This window comes from Python bivittatus, unplaced genomic scaffold (assembly GCF_059951505.1).
Source record: "Python bivittatus isolate LINGU-HERP-01145 unplaced genomic scaffold, Pbiv_v1 ctg000070_np1212, whole genome shotgun sequence".
Classification (NCBI taxonomy): Eukaryota; Metazoa; Chordata; class Lepidosauria; order Squamata; family Pythonidae; genus Python; species Python bivittatus.
Genome location: NW_028277034.1, coordinates 1731437 through 1745482, shown reverse-complemented (window position 1 = coordinate 1745482; position 14046 = coordinate 1731437). Strand labels below are relative to the sequence as shown.

The following is a 14046-nucleotide window of genomic DNA, read 5'->3' as shown; positions in this document are numbered from 1 at the left end:
GCACATGTGGGCAACCTTCCATCCTCTCCTTATCTGAAGAGGTTCCAAGGAACTGGTCTACTCACTGGTTCCTTGGTCCTTACCATGGTTGTTGGCTCCACTTTCGCAGAGATGTCTTCAGTCCACCATTCCTCTCCTGGAAGTCTGGTGGATGATGAATTTTTGTAGTAACTAAGTTAGTTAGGAGAATGCCAGTAGCAAAAGTCTAAAAGTTTGGATGTTTGTATTAGCCGCCTGCTTTATCATGGATGACGTTCCAGCAAGTGATCTTTTGTAGTGAGTGAACTGAGTAAAGGTACTGAGTATATTTTATTCAAAGTTTGAGTTCCAAATTTTGCAGATTTAATATTTAAAGATGTGATGCTTCTACAACCATATACTGGGGAATATCCTGCCAAGGGTCATTTTTGTGGGCTGTACAGTCTCATGGGTTCAGGATATAGGCTTCTTCCCACCGCTAAGTGTGGTAGATATACAGTCCAGTCTCCAGTAGATTTAGCTGGAGGCCCAGCTGAGCTCTGTGTATTTAGCTTTCCATATACAGTAGGAGGGTAAGGAAGCTCTTCTGCTCCTTGCCTTCCTCACCCACCCGTGTAAAATCATTGCAATAAACATGTTCCCTGAAAGATTGTTTTCTGATGCTTGGAAATTGAATTTTACTGCTCCTTTGATTACAAGAGCAACAGTCTTGTGAAGTACATCATTCCTAGAGACAGTGCCTTGTTCAAAGCCAGAAATTGAGTGAGGATTTGATGCAACCGGTTACTGAGAGCCAAATATACCCTGAGGCTTTCAAAACTTTTGCCCACAAAGGGATTATTAATTACCAAACGAGCGTGATGCTGGTTCGATACAGCCATGTCATTTGCCCTTTTGCAGCTGACCCACCTATCTGAAAAAGACGAGACGTTCAGAGCTGCAACCATTTATAACTGTCGCCACTTGCATAATAAGATTGATTACATGCTGTGCCACTGCATTTATGAGGGCAATTAGGAGTGATGCATATTTTGAGGACTGGTTCAGGAGCGATGGGGCACCTGATTTGTTTCATATGCATGACTGTCTCCGGATGTATAGAAGAGAAGCCTGCTGGTGAAGCAGTTCACCTTGAACTGCTGTCATTGCCTCGTCTTGGCTCCTGAATCTTTCTCCTGGGGATTAGCCAGAAACATAGTTCTCTCAAAGGTTAGCATCACTCTGCTACCAAATAGTTGGAAACTCACGTAGCTTTTATTTGGTGGTGGTTTGGAGTGGGGTGGTTTTCTGCTTTTTGTTTTGGAACTGGAATACCATGAAGTCACAAAATTCCCAGCACCTGAAACCTCCCAAGGCATTACTGAAGATGACTCCTAGTGCGAAGGTAAGCTCTTTCATCTGTGACATGCAGAATATAGCTGCAGACTGAAAAGCCCTGAGCATGTGGAATATAGTTGAATATGCCAGTTGCTACATGCACAAAACTTGTTTCTACAACCTTCTAGAGACACACATAAAGTTTGCTGCTAAATGCTTCTGTGTGTATATAGCATCTTTTGGTTTGAAGCAGGTGCACTTCCAGAAGTAAACATAACTAAATCATAAATTAATGGCGCTGCCTGCCTGCCTTCCTTTTATCCTGTAGTTTTATTACTATATCAAGACAATTTTCAAGGGCGGAGGGTTGTATGTGTTAATGGAGGCTACACTGCATTTTCTTAAAATAAAAACACTAGTAGATTTGTAATGTGTGTATAAAAATATATATTGCTTTCTGAACTGGGAAGGGTTTAGTTTCTGGTTCTGTAAATTAATATGTAATAAGGAAGGGATATATTCCCTTGTGAGGGGTGATGCTGACGGACCTGTGCCTTGCAATTTATTTGAAAGGAGGCCCTGGGGGACCGACTGAGAAGAAAGTTGCATAAGATTTTAGTCAGAATGTAAGATGTGCGTATTCTGTCCTTTGGTATACACAACTGCTACAAGCCCTTGGTGTTAGTTTTATTACAGCTATTGCCAAAATAAATAAATGCATGAAGTGCTGAAGGTTTTTGGACTTTTTCAAATCCAAACTCTTTGGGGGAAAATAACAACTAGATTCCTCCAAGACGTATATGTATGCTCATCTATTTTTAAAATGTCATAAGAGAAAGGAATTAAAAAGTTGTCCTACACCTTCTATAGTAGGAAAACTATCTCCCAAGAAGCATAGAGATGAAGCTGGTAATTTCAGTTTAAATCAGAGGGAGTGTTAGAAAATGTGTGAATAGTAGCTGGTGCTTTTTGTCATAAGCAAATAGATTTTCACCTGGCTAAAGAAAGAGTTTGAAAGGGGCTTTCTCTAGTCAAATCACAAATCACTCTAGATATTCCATTTAATGTGGAGTAAAATATTATCAACATTATTCCAAAAGCTAGAAGAATATAGGCATGAGGCATCTCTTAATATACACTAGAGGGGGATGGGAGACAAGGACCTAATTTAGACTATTCTGAGGGTTTAAATCAGTGCTTCTCAACCTTAGCAACTTGAAGATGTATGGACTTCAACTCCCAGAATTCCCCAGCCAGCATGGGGAATTGTGGGGGTTGAAGTCCACACATCTTAAAGTTGCTAAGGTTGAGAAACACTGGGTTAAATAATGGAAAGGCGAGACAAATCTGCTAAATAAATGAATAAATTAGTTTAAATGTAGCTCTCGGGGCTTGCTTTTTTAATACAGTATCCAGCAAAAAATACAGCATTATTTTAAAAATAAAAATACTTTTAGGTCTTTTATCAATGTCTTTTATAATTGACATTGCTTTGAGTACTTTATAGATCAAAATGATAAAGGTTGCAAGCTTGTGAATACTTATTTGTGACTATGTTCCAATTGGACTTAGTGAATTTTATTTATGAGTGCTTAAGAATGAGCATGCAATGTACACAGGCTAGAATTATGGCTATTTGGAAATAGAGAGATAAGAATGGTTTAGAAAACATTGCTATAGATTAGAAAAGCATCATATACCATTGTATAACTTTATATTTAAATGTCCCATAGGGCACAGAAGTCTGTCATATATCTTTGCCTAATTTGTATAACTGGTGTTAGCGCTGGTCCAAACTCCCCCCCCCACACTTTTTTTTTTTTAAATACAAAAAGGCAAATTGCCCTGCTTTTCTACTTTGGTATGTAAGTTTACACAACGCAGGCCTTCGAAATCTCCCAGTGTAAGTTCTTTTTAAAAATGTAATTGCCAATGTGTTCATGCAACTTTCCATGACATGCCCTTTTTCAAGTGCAGCTTTGGGTGGATTTCACTGCAAAGTCTGGTGGGAGTGGGAGATCCAATTTTACTTACAGTGGCGCTGAAAGCAGACTTCTTTTACATAGCTGCCTTATGGTAGGTCTCATAAGGACACAGAGCTTACTTCTATGAATAAGAATTAAATGGTTAAGTTTACCACTATCATTAATTGTAGGCCACTAGCAGGTCTATCTTTAGAGTATGACCATTTACAACATGGTTTTCAAGGTATGAATTGCGGTAGAATGACTTTTCTATGAGGTTTTATTACTGGATATCTAGCTTCAAAGAAACTTAAGTAGCCATTTCTAATAATTATTTCTTAGAATATTAGATGCACGTTAGACAAATGACCTATTGGGATCCTTATATTAAAACAACATATTTCATGTGCAGTCAGAATTCAAAAATTACATATAATACAACCCTTTATTTAAACAAAACAGTACAGTTGAGATCTGCATAGGTAGATCTGATCGGAGTAAATTGTAGGGGTATACAGAAATATGATTTACATATTTTTTTTCTTTTTTAGTTATAATTTGTTTCTCTTATCCTATTTTTAATATATGGTCTTATTATTGTCTTATGTTTTATATATTTTATATTCTGTATCCTGATATGGCCTAATGGCTAGTCAATAATAAACTGAACACTAAACTGTTAGAATATCATGTCTTCTTCTGGACTGTTATACTCTCTCTGTAGAATTTTGATCTCTATTGAGCATCGCATTTAGCTGAGTTATTGTATTATTAAAGTTACCATCATATCTAAGATTAGAGAGACAGAGGGAGGACCTTTGTAGCTTAAGATTCCAACAGCTTCCAGTTTTATGTGAACTCTAGACTGAGGTGCTTATTTTATGTACAAAACTGTGGGAATGTATTTATTTATTACCACAAGTCATCACAAAGGAGGATTTTATTGCTCTATTTAGACTTCAGAAAAATCTAAGCAGCATATAAATAGAAAACCACCTGAACACAGCTTAGTAATGCTTCAGTAATAAAACCCACAAAATCACTATAAATCAAGAGCAAATCAAGAAGCTCTTAAAGTCTTTCACAACTGCTTTTATGACACATTTGCAGTTTTTTAGATATGGTTTTTTCTATATTTTTTCACTGGCTAAGACCAGCAATGCCACCTTCTAAATAACAAGACAAATTACAAGAAACTTTCTGAACATATCTGAACTTTGCTATTTCATAGAAAGTCCAATAATAACATATTATTGAGAAAAACAATGCTTGTACTGTTGTACATATTTAACTGCAGTTTTGGGAGTAAAACTCAGAAACCCATTGAACTCAGAAGTTATTTCTGAGTAACCATCCATAGAATTGAGCTCTAAGGGTGCAATCCTTTGAACCTTTCCTCAGGAGTTAGGTCACTGAACAAAGTAGAACTAGATTTTAAATAAATATGGGCTCAGGCTGAATGGGGTTTTTTAGAGTGAACCTGAAACATGCATTGTGATGTCATGATGTAAGCTTATGTATTTGCATGTTATGTCACAGTGCAAGTACAATACAGGTAAAGTTTAGGGTCATGACACAGTGACACCCATTTCATCATTTGTCCACCCAACCACCACCACCCCGACACCCATGATGTCACTGAATCAGATTTATGCTTGGTAAATGTGCCACCTCACTCCCATAAATCTTTTTGACTGCTTCTGTCCAATGTATTGTCTTCCCCTTCACTCTCCCTGTCTTCAGTGACTGCCTTGAAATATATAGTGCTGACTAATAAACTAATTAACAACCTTCAATTGAAACAGAATGCTAATGGAAACAGCATTTACATTTTCTTTAGCTAGCAATAGATATAATATAAATTTGCATTTTGGTCCAATTTCATGTCCCCTCATCCCAGTGGTCCATAACATGCATGTATAATATGCAGAGTTACAACCAAATATACAGTAACTTTATCATAGTGAAATGACCCTTATTCCCAACTGACTTAATAGCCTTGGGGTTTTTTTGGAAATAAACAAGGAAATCAAAATTCCTTAAATTATTAGAAAGAGAAACTGCCTTTCCCATACTAAAGTTATACTAGGTTACCTTCTTAATGGCCATTCTGGAAAGATTTTTTTTAAATTCATTATTTGTTTGTTTAATTGAATTTTTGTTTAATTGAATTTTTTTTTTTAAAAAAAAATGCCTGTTACATCAGCCTGCTTTGTTTTGTATTTTATCTATTCTGCTCTTGAGTACTTTCAGTTGTTAGTTGCAGGGACTTCCATGGGATCAAGATGGTAGCCATGACCATGTGATTAAATCCACCATCTTGACTTCTTTTACCTCCCCCCCCACCAAATGCCCCTGTTAGTTGCCTTGAATAGTATGCTTGCACCAGGAAGGAAGGATATAAACTGATATGCAAATAAATAAAACACTTTTTTCTGTATTGACCAAAATCACTTCACAATTATTTTTGCCCATCATACTACAGTATTTGAAGAACTATTGTTTAATTTGCCAAAATAGTACCATTCATTCACAAGAGGTAGATATTCAGGGCTAGGTATGCAGGCATATAAACAAGAAAGAAAGAAAGAAAGAAAGAAAGAAAGAAAGAAAGAAAGAAAGAAAGAAAGAAAGAAAGAAAGAAAGAAAGAAAGAAAGAGAGAGAAAGAAAGAGAGAGAGAGAGAGAGAGAGAGAGAGAAAGAAAGAAAGAAAGAAAGAAAGAAAGAAAGAAAGAAAGAAAGAAAGAAAGAAAGAAAGAAAGAAAGAAAGAGAACATTGTAAAAGAGGCTCCAAAAATCTGGAAACTTTCAAACTATGAAGAACTTTAAACATTTTGAACTGTTGTGAAAATGGTAATTATGTACTCATGGAAGAATTCTTGTATCTTGGACTCTAAATGTTGGCCTCCCAAATTTGTCATTGGATGTAGAGTTGTACTGAAGGAGAGGCAAAAGTGGACAATGAGATTCCATGTGGTCTAGGTTTAATTAATTTTTTAAAATGAAACATAATGTTAACCTTCAAGGAACTTATGTTAATATTTTTTTATATTGATTTTTTTTTCATTTCTCTTCCTTAGGGAGAAAGAGAAAGAATTAGATATGGTGTAGGTTTTATTTCTTTTTCATTTTGGGTTTTTCATTTTATTTAGTTTTTGGTTTTAAGGTTTTTTTTGGGGGGGGGTCATTTTCTGTTGGTGGATTGTCTATTTTCCTTATTCCTTAAGCAGTTTATAGGTTTTTTCCCCTTTTTTTCCTTTTCTTCCTCACTATATAGTTCTTCTTATATAATAGATTGTTTCTTTTTTAAACTATATAGTCTTTGACTAGATAATTATTATATAATATTGCTATATAGTTCATCTATAATATTACAGATTAATAACTAAATGTTTAAACTAAATGTTAAATTGCAGTGTTTAAGTTCCTCTGGAAGAAAGGAAGAGCCATAGAGAACTGTGCATATTCAGTCTAAGGTATTCCTCAGTCAACCAGTCCAAAGATAATGCATGGCTATTTGATCTGTTTCTCCTGCATGGTATGAGAAGAGATGAAAGAATGGGTAGAAAGATAAGGAAAGGCTACAAATGGAAGTCATTGGAACTCCTGTTAAATTCTGTGAATGAAGGGAGGCTGTTGGTGAATGTAAGCTTTGCCTAGATATACTTAACAACTGAGAACAGAATCAGAATATGAGAGGGGTGGAGAGGAAACCCTACATCGTGGCATGGTTAGAATCCTGAACAGAAGATTTTCATGCCAGCCCCTCTTGTCTTCTGAAAGGACTTTCAAATAAAAGTCAAACTCTAAACACTCATGAGTAATAAGCTGAGAGCCAGCACTTCTCAGGGCAGAGATGAAAGTTATATCAGCAACCCAAAATAACTCAGCTCCAAGGCCATAAAGAACTAAGCAAGGAGTCCAATGGAACATGGAAAAAGCAGGAAGAAAAAGAAGTGAGTTTAAATTGCCATGGATATAAGACAGAACTGTACCTTCATTCTGACAGATGTTGATCAAATATTTCATATAAATTCATTCTAGTGTGCAACAGAGATTCTTGCTGACCCATGCCATGTTGAGTGTCAGAGAGATTTGTGTCAAATTGGAGCCTAGTTAAGCAATATAAATCCAATCTGGTTTACAGCCAACTCTGGTTCAAGGAGCTGGATTATACTGGTATTGATCTAAAGGAGGCTAAATGTTTTGCAGGACTACTCTTTGTCTCAAACTCTCCTTGTAAATCCTATTTAGAAATTCAGTTTTATAATATCTATGAAGGCATAATGATGGTGAACATGCAATGTATATGCATAAACATCTCAACTATTAGTAACAAACATGTTGGTTTCACTAAGGACAGATCTGTTCCGGGTGGACAAACTCCCTGGAAACAAAACTAAGGGGATATGATTTGTTACTATCTTTTATGACATCTAAGCCCCAGCTTTTCCCCTCAGCTCAAGCTTTGCCATTGGATATACATCTCCCCAGAAGCTGACGTCTGCCCACCGGGAACTACCAGCAGCTTTTCCCCATCCTTGCTGAATCAGTTCCCCATTGTTCACCCCAAAATAGGGAATTGTCATTTGTAGTTCACAGATGCTGTATCTATCTACCAGGATACACAAGCTTAGCCAGGCGGTTCAGGGGGATCCTACCCCCTGTTTGTACCTCTTCAGCCTAGGCTGTCAGCCAGCAAATCCTACAGTCCACATTCCATGTGGCTCAAACATACTGACGCATCAGTTTCCTTTTGACAAACAGCAAAAAGTGGCCTGAAGAGAGAGAATGCATCGGGCTGTTAATTGTAGAGCAGAGAATCACATGCCTGCTGTCAGTTGGATAAAGCACTCAGGATTAGAGTGAAGTGAACCTGCATCTTGTTCCAACCCCCGGACACTGACTCATTAAGATGACTTTCCAAATACGTATGAATGCTTCACATGTCCAGCATCCTCTTTTGCAAAATGGCATCGACATTGAGCAGCCGGTAATAAATGCTGATGAGTTTTTGGACAGCTCATTGGAATCCTTTGAAGCCTCAGGAATGAGCATGTGGATTGATTCTGCATGTTCTCCCTGGAAGCTTCAGCTGTTGGAGGCTATACATGCTTATATATCTGGCTAGACCTGAGATGTCAGATTATTTTGGAAGTATATTAGCATAAGTTATTAGAACCCTGCAATAACACAGGCCCTTTAGGTGCCTTCAGGTTCTTTCTTCATCAGATTCAGGATAGCAGGAAGAAGTGATTGAAATTCAAGCTTCCAGATAGTAAAACAGAGGGTCTGTAATTCCTTCCTCATGATGTAATTACAATAATGCCTATTTTGTTCAACTTGCATTCAAAGACTCATCATGCACTCTAATCAAGACCCTTATCCTTCTCTCTTAGCAGTAAAATTTGCTGAGTTTGCTAAATTGAGTTCACAAACATGTCCATGTAGTTTTCTTAACAGTATGGACATGGTTTGCCACTGCCACCTTCTGGAATGCTTTTTCCAACTCTCTCAGTCTAGTCTACAGCTTTGGTACTCTCTGGAGGTGCCCCATCCAAGTACGAATCAGGACCACTCTGCTTGGCTTCCACACCCAGGTAGGATCAGGCAAGGACTGCCACCTGCTGAGACATCCAGTATTTACACTGACAAATAGTGTGTCCCTCATCACTAACAGTGCCATCAGTACCATCTTCTCTCTGGATGTTGTCCTCTCCACTATGTCTCCAGGCTTCTTCTCTGAATTCCTTAACCTTTCCCTGCCCTCACATGTTAAATTCAGATCTATTTCTTTAATTCTGGGCAGCTACCCCTGGCTTTCAGTGGAACCACATTTTCTTGGGAAGTACAAGAGGAAAGAATTCAATATAGATTTTTAGGCTGCACTCTCAAATACACTTAGTCGGTCATAAGGTCACTAAACCCACTAGGACTAACTTCTGGATAAATACGGTCCTTCTTCATAACTTGAAACCAGTGTGAACAAGCATTGGTAGAAGTCTTCTTCTGAATCCTCAAGATTTAAATATGTATGCAGCAGGATTACATTTAACAGTGGTGACAGAATGAAGTACAGCATACAGAAGTTACTTATTATTAACTTAGTATTATAAACACAGGCTGTGGATAACATAAATATATTTTGACCCTTATGCTTCTCTGTCTTTCTCTTACACTTGATATATAAATGGTATATCAAGAGAGGACTTCCCCTGCTCCCTTTTTCCCACCCAGTGAAGTTAATTGTCATGTAATCTTTTAGAGTTGGATAGCAATGCTTTTCCACACATAATCCTGTGTTCAAAACACAATGTCATCTAAGACAAATTAGTATATACAGAAGCAGCAAGCACTGATTTATTTATTTATTTTTGCAACAAAAGGAGTATTCCAGAATTTAGGAATTGTAAGAGAACATTTTAAATTTTGTTTTTGGATTTTGCAGCATGGGGGAAAAGGTTGAATGCTCTTGAAATTGTGGTGATTGCCTTAATGAACTCCAAGGTCAACAGTTACACATAAGTCAGGGTTCTCCAATGTGGTGTTTTCCAGATATGTTGGAACCACAATGGGAATTGAAGTCCCCCACATTTCTGTAGGATGCCAGATGGGGGCTGCCTTCAAGAGTTTTTAACAAGCATTCCAGATCAAATCAAAATTATGGCTAAAAGGCCATCAGTTAGTGAAAAATAAAAATGGAGCTATAGAAAACTAAAAAAGAAAGAAAATGAATATCAAGTTTCCAGATCAAGGAGAGATGGATCATACACACAGAGCTATGCAGTTCTGTGCAGAACTGTGCAAACTAAAAGGATACATAAAAAAAAATGGTCAGAGAGGAGAAAAGGCAAAGAAAAGTCTAGTTCTTATCACCAGAAGCATGTGGATTCTACAAGCTTTGGCTACTGTCTTCCAGAACCTCTACAAAGTTTATGCCAGGAAGAAAAATTTTAAATACATTCATCAGGAGTAATCATGTTAAAGGAATTTAATTTCTGAGTGTAAATGAAATCAGATGTAGGTTTTACCCTGACCCCACCTACTACTTTTCCCTAATGTGCTAGTCTGATGATACTTCTAAAGCTGTATTCCAGGAGAAACGACCATTGAAGAAGCAGACAAGAACTTATTTCAATGGTCTTTAAAATCAGACTTTTTCCACCAAGGTAATCATGGATGGGGGTCTATCCTTGTAGGGTGAGAACATCTGTCCCTTCTTCAATCCCCAACATGGACCCTGCTACAACCTGGATTGGTTTCAGTCTGATAAATGCCAAAGCTTTTCTGGAGTGGGCCCCTGCTTTCAAAGCTGCACGGAGAGCAGAAAAACATCAAGTTAAGCTCTTGGAGCATGGATGCACAATGATGTGTCATGCTTTACCTGCAGGGGAAGTCAAAAACAGTCAAAATGGCATTTGTAGTCATGCGTGAATACCCATAGTTACTTGCTAATTTCAGCTGAACATGCAAGAGCACATCAAAGACCAATGAGCATTATCAGGGATCCTATCCTCTGTATATTTTGATCACCTGGATTATTTGCAATGTTTGCAGGACTAGATAAGAAAAATGCAGCTGGTAGTTTTAATTCCAATGCTAACGGTAAGCAAGAAAGAACTTATGGGCAGGTGCATATGTCATGGACTACATGCTGGCATGCACATGCATAGAGATGTAGTAGGTTAACTTAAGCCCTTCCCTCATAATCTCTGTGTTGCACCTGCCTACAATCCTGGGAAGAATCTGGCCATTGCCTCCCCTCCTCCAGAGAAAGTTCCTCTTTGCACCTTTCCTCAGGAGAAAGACAGCCTTCTGTCTTTGCTGGCTGAGGAATTCTGGGAGTTCAAGTCACCAAGGCTGAGGGACCCTGTTTTAAAAGATTCCAGTTTGCATCTAGATCCACTTATCCCTCACTGGCTATTTCTTTCTGATTCTCCAATTCTTATCCAGGCTGGAATGCTTTTCTTTTGTGGCAAAAGCCAGACTGGGAGAAATGGGGTCTTCCTATGAAGCCCCAAAATAGCCTTTCAAAGCTCACCTGCAATGTGAGGGGGGAGGGGAGGAACCTTGCTGCTGCTGATTGGTTGAGACTCCTGGTCTTGGCCCAACTTTTCAAATGGCAAGTTTGAACTGATTAACTCTTTCATAGAGGAACCTCTTGAGATGTGTTCTCCCTCTTCATTACACTATCAGTGTTCCCAATTGCTAGCATTTCTGTAGCCTGTTCTGGGTATTCAAACAATTTCCACGTGTATTTTTACAAAACTGTAAGGTACACCAACCTTTGAGACACAGTGGTTCAGTGCTGAGGGTGGTGGTAAGGTTTTTGCAGCAGGAATGTGAAATTTATAGGCAATTGCCTTCCTTGCCCACAAACGCCTTCCTTGGCACTGATTCAATGTCTTCTCCCACTCATTTTTCTTATTCTCTTAATATAAGTATAAAAGTAAACAGAAAGCAGACTTGTTGCAAAGCAAATGCCAGCTGCTAGCACATTGTGTTTTCAAAATTCACTCTGGCCCCCTGTAGCCTTTGAAAGCCTTTTGAGAAAGTGGAAGGTAGCACCAGCCCTATCTTTTATTTGGCAGTGGGTCCACCTGCTCAGAAAAAGGACAAAGTTTAATTGGGGTGGCAGAGTGGGTAAAAGGAAGGACTCTCAGAATGCCTTCTAGCTAGCTGGTGTCTCATGAAAGATCTTGCCAACCGTTTCAGCTGTAAATAGCGATACTTCCCCACCCCCAGTACCCTGGTTGGTCAGCAGTTTTGTGAAAATACAACAACATGCTCTCACCATTTCAAAGGCGGTCTCTAAGCCTACAAGGATTGCCTGTCCCGGGGCCAGACTAAGAGTAGAGAAAGCCAGGCTGAGATTCTTATTCTTTGTATCAGTTATTTTCAGAGTAATGGAAATTACGAAGATGATATGACCATAAAATGAGCAGGGAAGGGGAGTTTGAACTTTGGGGAAGACATTCAAGATATATCCCTAATACATATTACAGTATTGCAAATCTCCGTGTTAGAAATTTATTTAGTAGTAATAATTACCAATGCATTGCAGCATATAGACCCTATACTACTGTATGAACTAAAAGAAGAAAAGGAATGGAGAGGTATATATCACCAGATTTCAAAAAACACTGTTCAGTGGCTAGGTTCACATATCACACTATACTAATGTGATGTTTGGCTTTGGCTTGATAGAGTGTGTGAACCTTGGCTTTCTGGTTTATAACCAGAGTTTTATGGGCTAGCATGTTGGACAGATCCAACCATTTCTGGTTTATTCAACAAATTGCAGTTCAACCATGGCTTAGTGAGATGTGGATTGAGCCACTGTGTCTTATAGTTTAATCCAACTCTGAATTATTTCCAACCTAGGGTGGTACATCTGTGTGTGTACTGTATGTGTGTGACAAGTGAGTAAATAATTGTAGAAGCCATTTTTATTTAATTTTCTTTATTTCTTTGGGACACAGGTGATTATACAATGCTTGAGAGCCTGTATTTCCTTGTTCTATCACGCTAGCTATAATACTTCCCTGAAGGAGAAATTCCTAGCATCTTCATACAAGCTTGATTTTCTCTTAAAAAGGATGTAACTTTTTGAGCTGTTTGCTTTTCAGTTGTTTCAATGGCTGCATGCTATCTTTTGGCTGATAAAAACTAGATTTTAAAAGCATATTGGAAAAAAATGGTTTCCACTGGGGAGGAATTGAATCCATTTTTTTTTCTGTTAATGAATATAGTAATTGAGTCTTTCAATATATTTAATATTGGTTTATTAAGTTGTGCAATAAAGTTTGGTTGATTGTTGGGTGCTACATCATGAAATGAACAATATAGCATTTGAATACCAACACAAATTAATTGACCTTCGTGTGTCTTCCCTCCAGGTCTGAAGACTCTCGGGAGCAGCTGACAAATAATTCTGGATAGAGATAAGTTCTGATAGAAATCGAGCATCCTCTCCTCTCTTTGGTGACACAGGAACATACAATTATGAATCCAAAAGATCCACTGGAAGAGACAGAAGGAAGCTTAGTTCCACCATCGTGCTTAGTCTGTGGTCAGTTGCATCTTCCAGAAGAGAACCATATATACACCTACACAGAAGATGTGGATGACGACCTAATCTGCCACGTTTGCTTGCAGCCTTTGCTTCAGCCTCTGGATACACCCTGTGGACACACCTTCTGTACAGTTTGCCTTACAGATTTCCTAGTAGAAAAAGACTTCTGCCCTATGGACCGCAAGGCTCTGGCTCTACAGATGTGCAGAAAGTCAAACATCCTAGTAAATAAGCTCCTGGATAAGCTGATGGTCAGTTGCCCTTTCACAGAACACTGTTCAGAAATTCTGCAACGTTGTAATCTTGAACATCATTTTCAAAATGGGTGAGTCCTTTTGGTCTTGCTTATGTGCCTGTCTGTATTTTGCATAAGGAAAAGGCCTCAGTCTGGATAACATTTTCAACAAGACATTCTCATTCTTCCTTATGATATAAATAAATCTGGCTATCAACCTGGTTATTAAATAGAAGGTGGATTTCTAGTAACAATTACTTTATCTTTTATTTTATTTATTATTGAATGTATCCTTTCAGCTTACATAAACACTCGAGGCAGTTTACAACAATAAAACCAAGTTCAGACGCTTCCTGGGTTACATAAGGCTTCATGCAAATATTTCCATGAGGCATATCTAAGATGCATAAGCATTTGTATTATGCACACAGTGAAATGGAATGCTAGTGCATAGGTGACTTATGCAGAAATTGGGT

At 38.1% G+C, this 14046-nt stretch overlaps 1 protein-coding gene across 2 annotated transcripts in view; it reads left to right on the top strand.

The window, feature by feature from the left end:
- The window catches only part of LNX1 (ligand of numb-protein X 1), a 119948-nt gene that overhangs the window by 34608 nt on the left and 71294 nt on the right, over positions 1-14046 (top strand). For both annotated transcript variants that reach the window (XM_088130758.1, XM_088130752.1), the window contains exon 2: positions 13160-13660. In XM_088130758.1, coding sequence (XP_087986884.1) covers positions 13266-13660 — 395 coding nt within the window. In that variant the 5' untranslated portion in view covers positions 13160-13265. The remainder of the gene's footprint in view (positions 1-13159; positions 13661-14046) is intronic.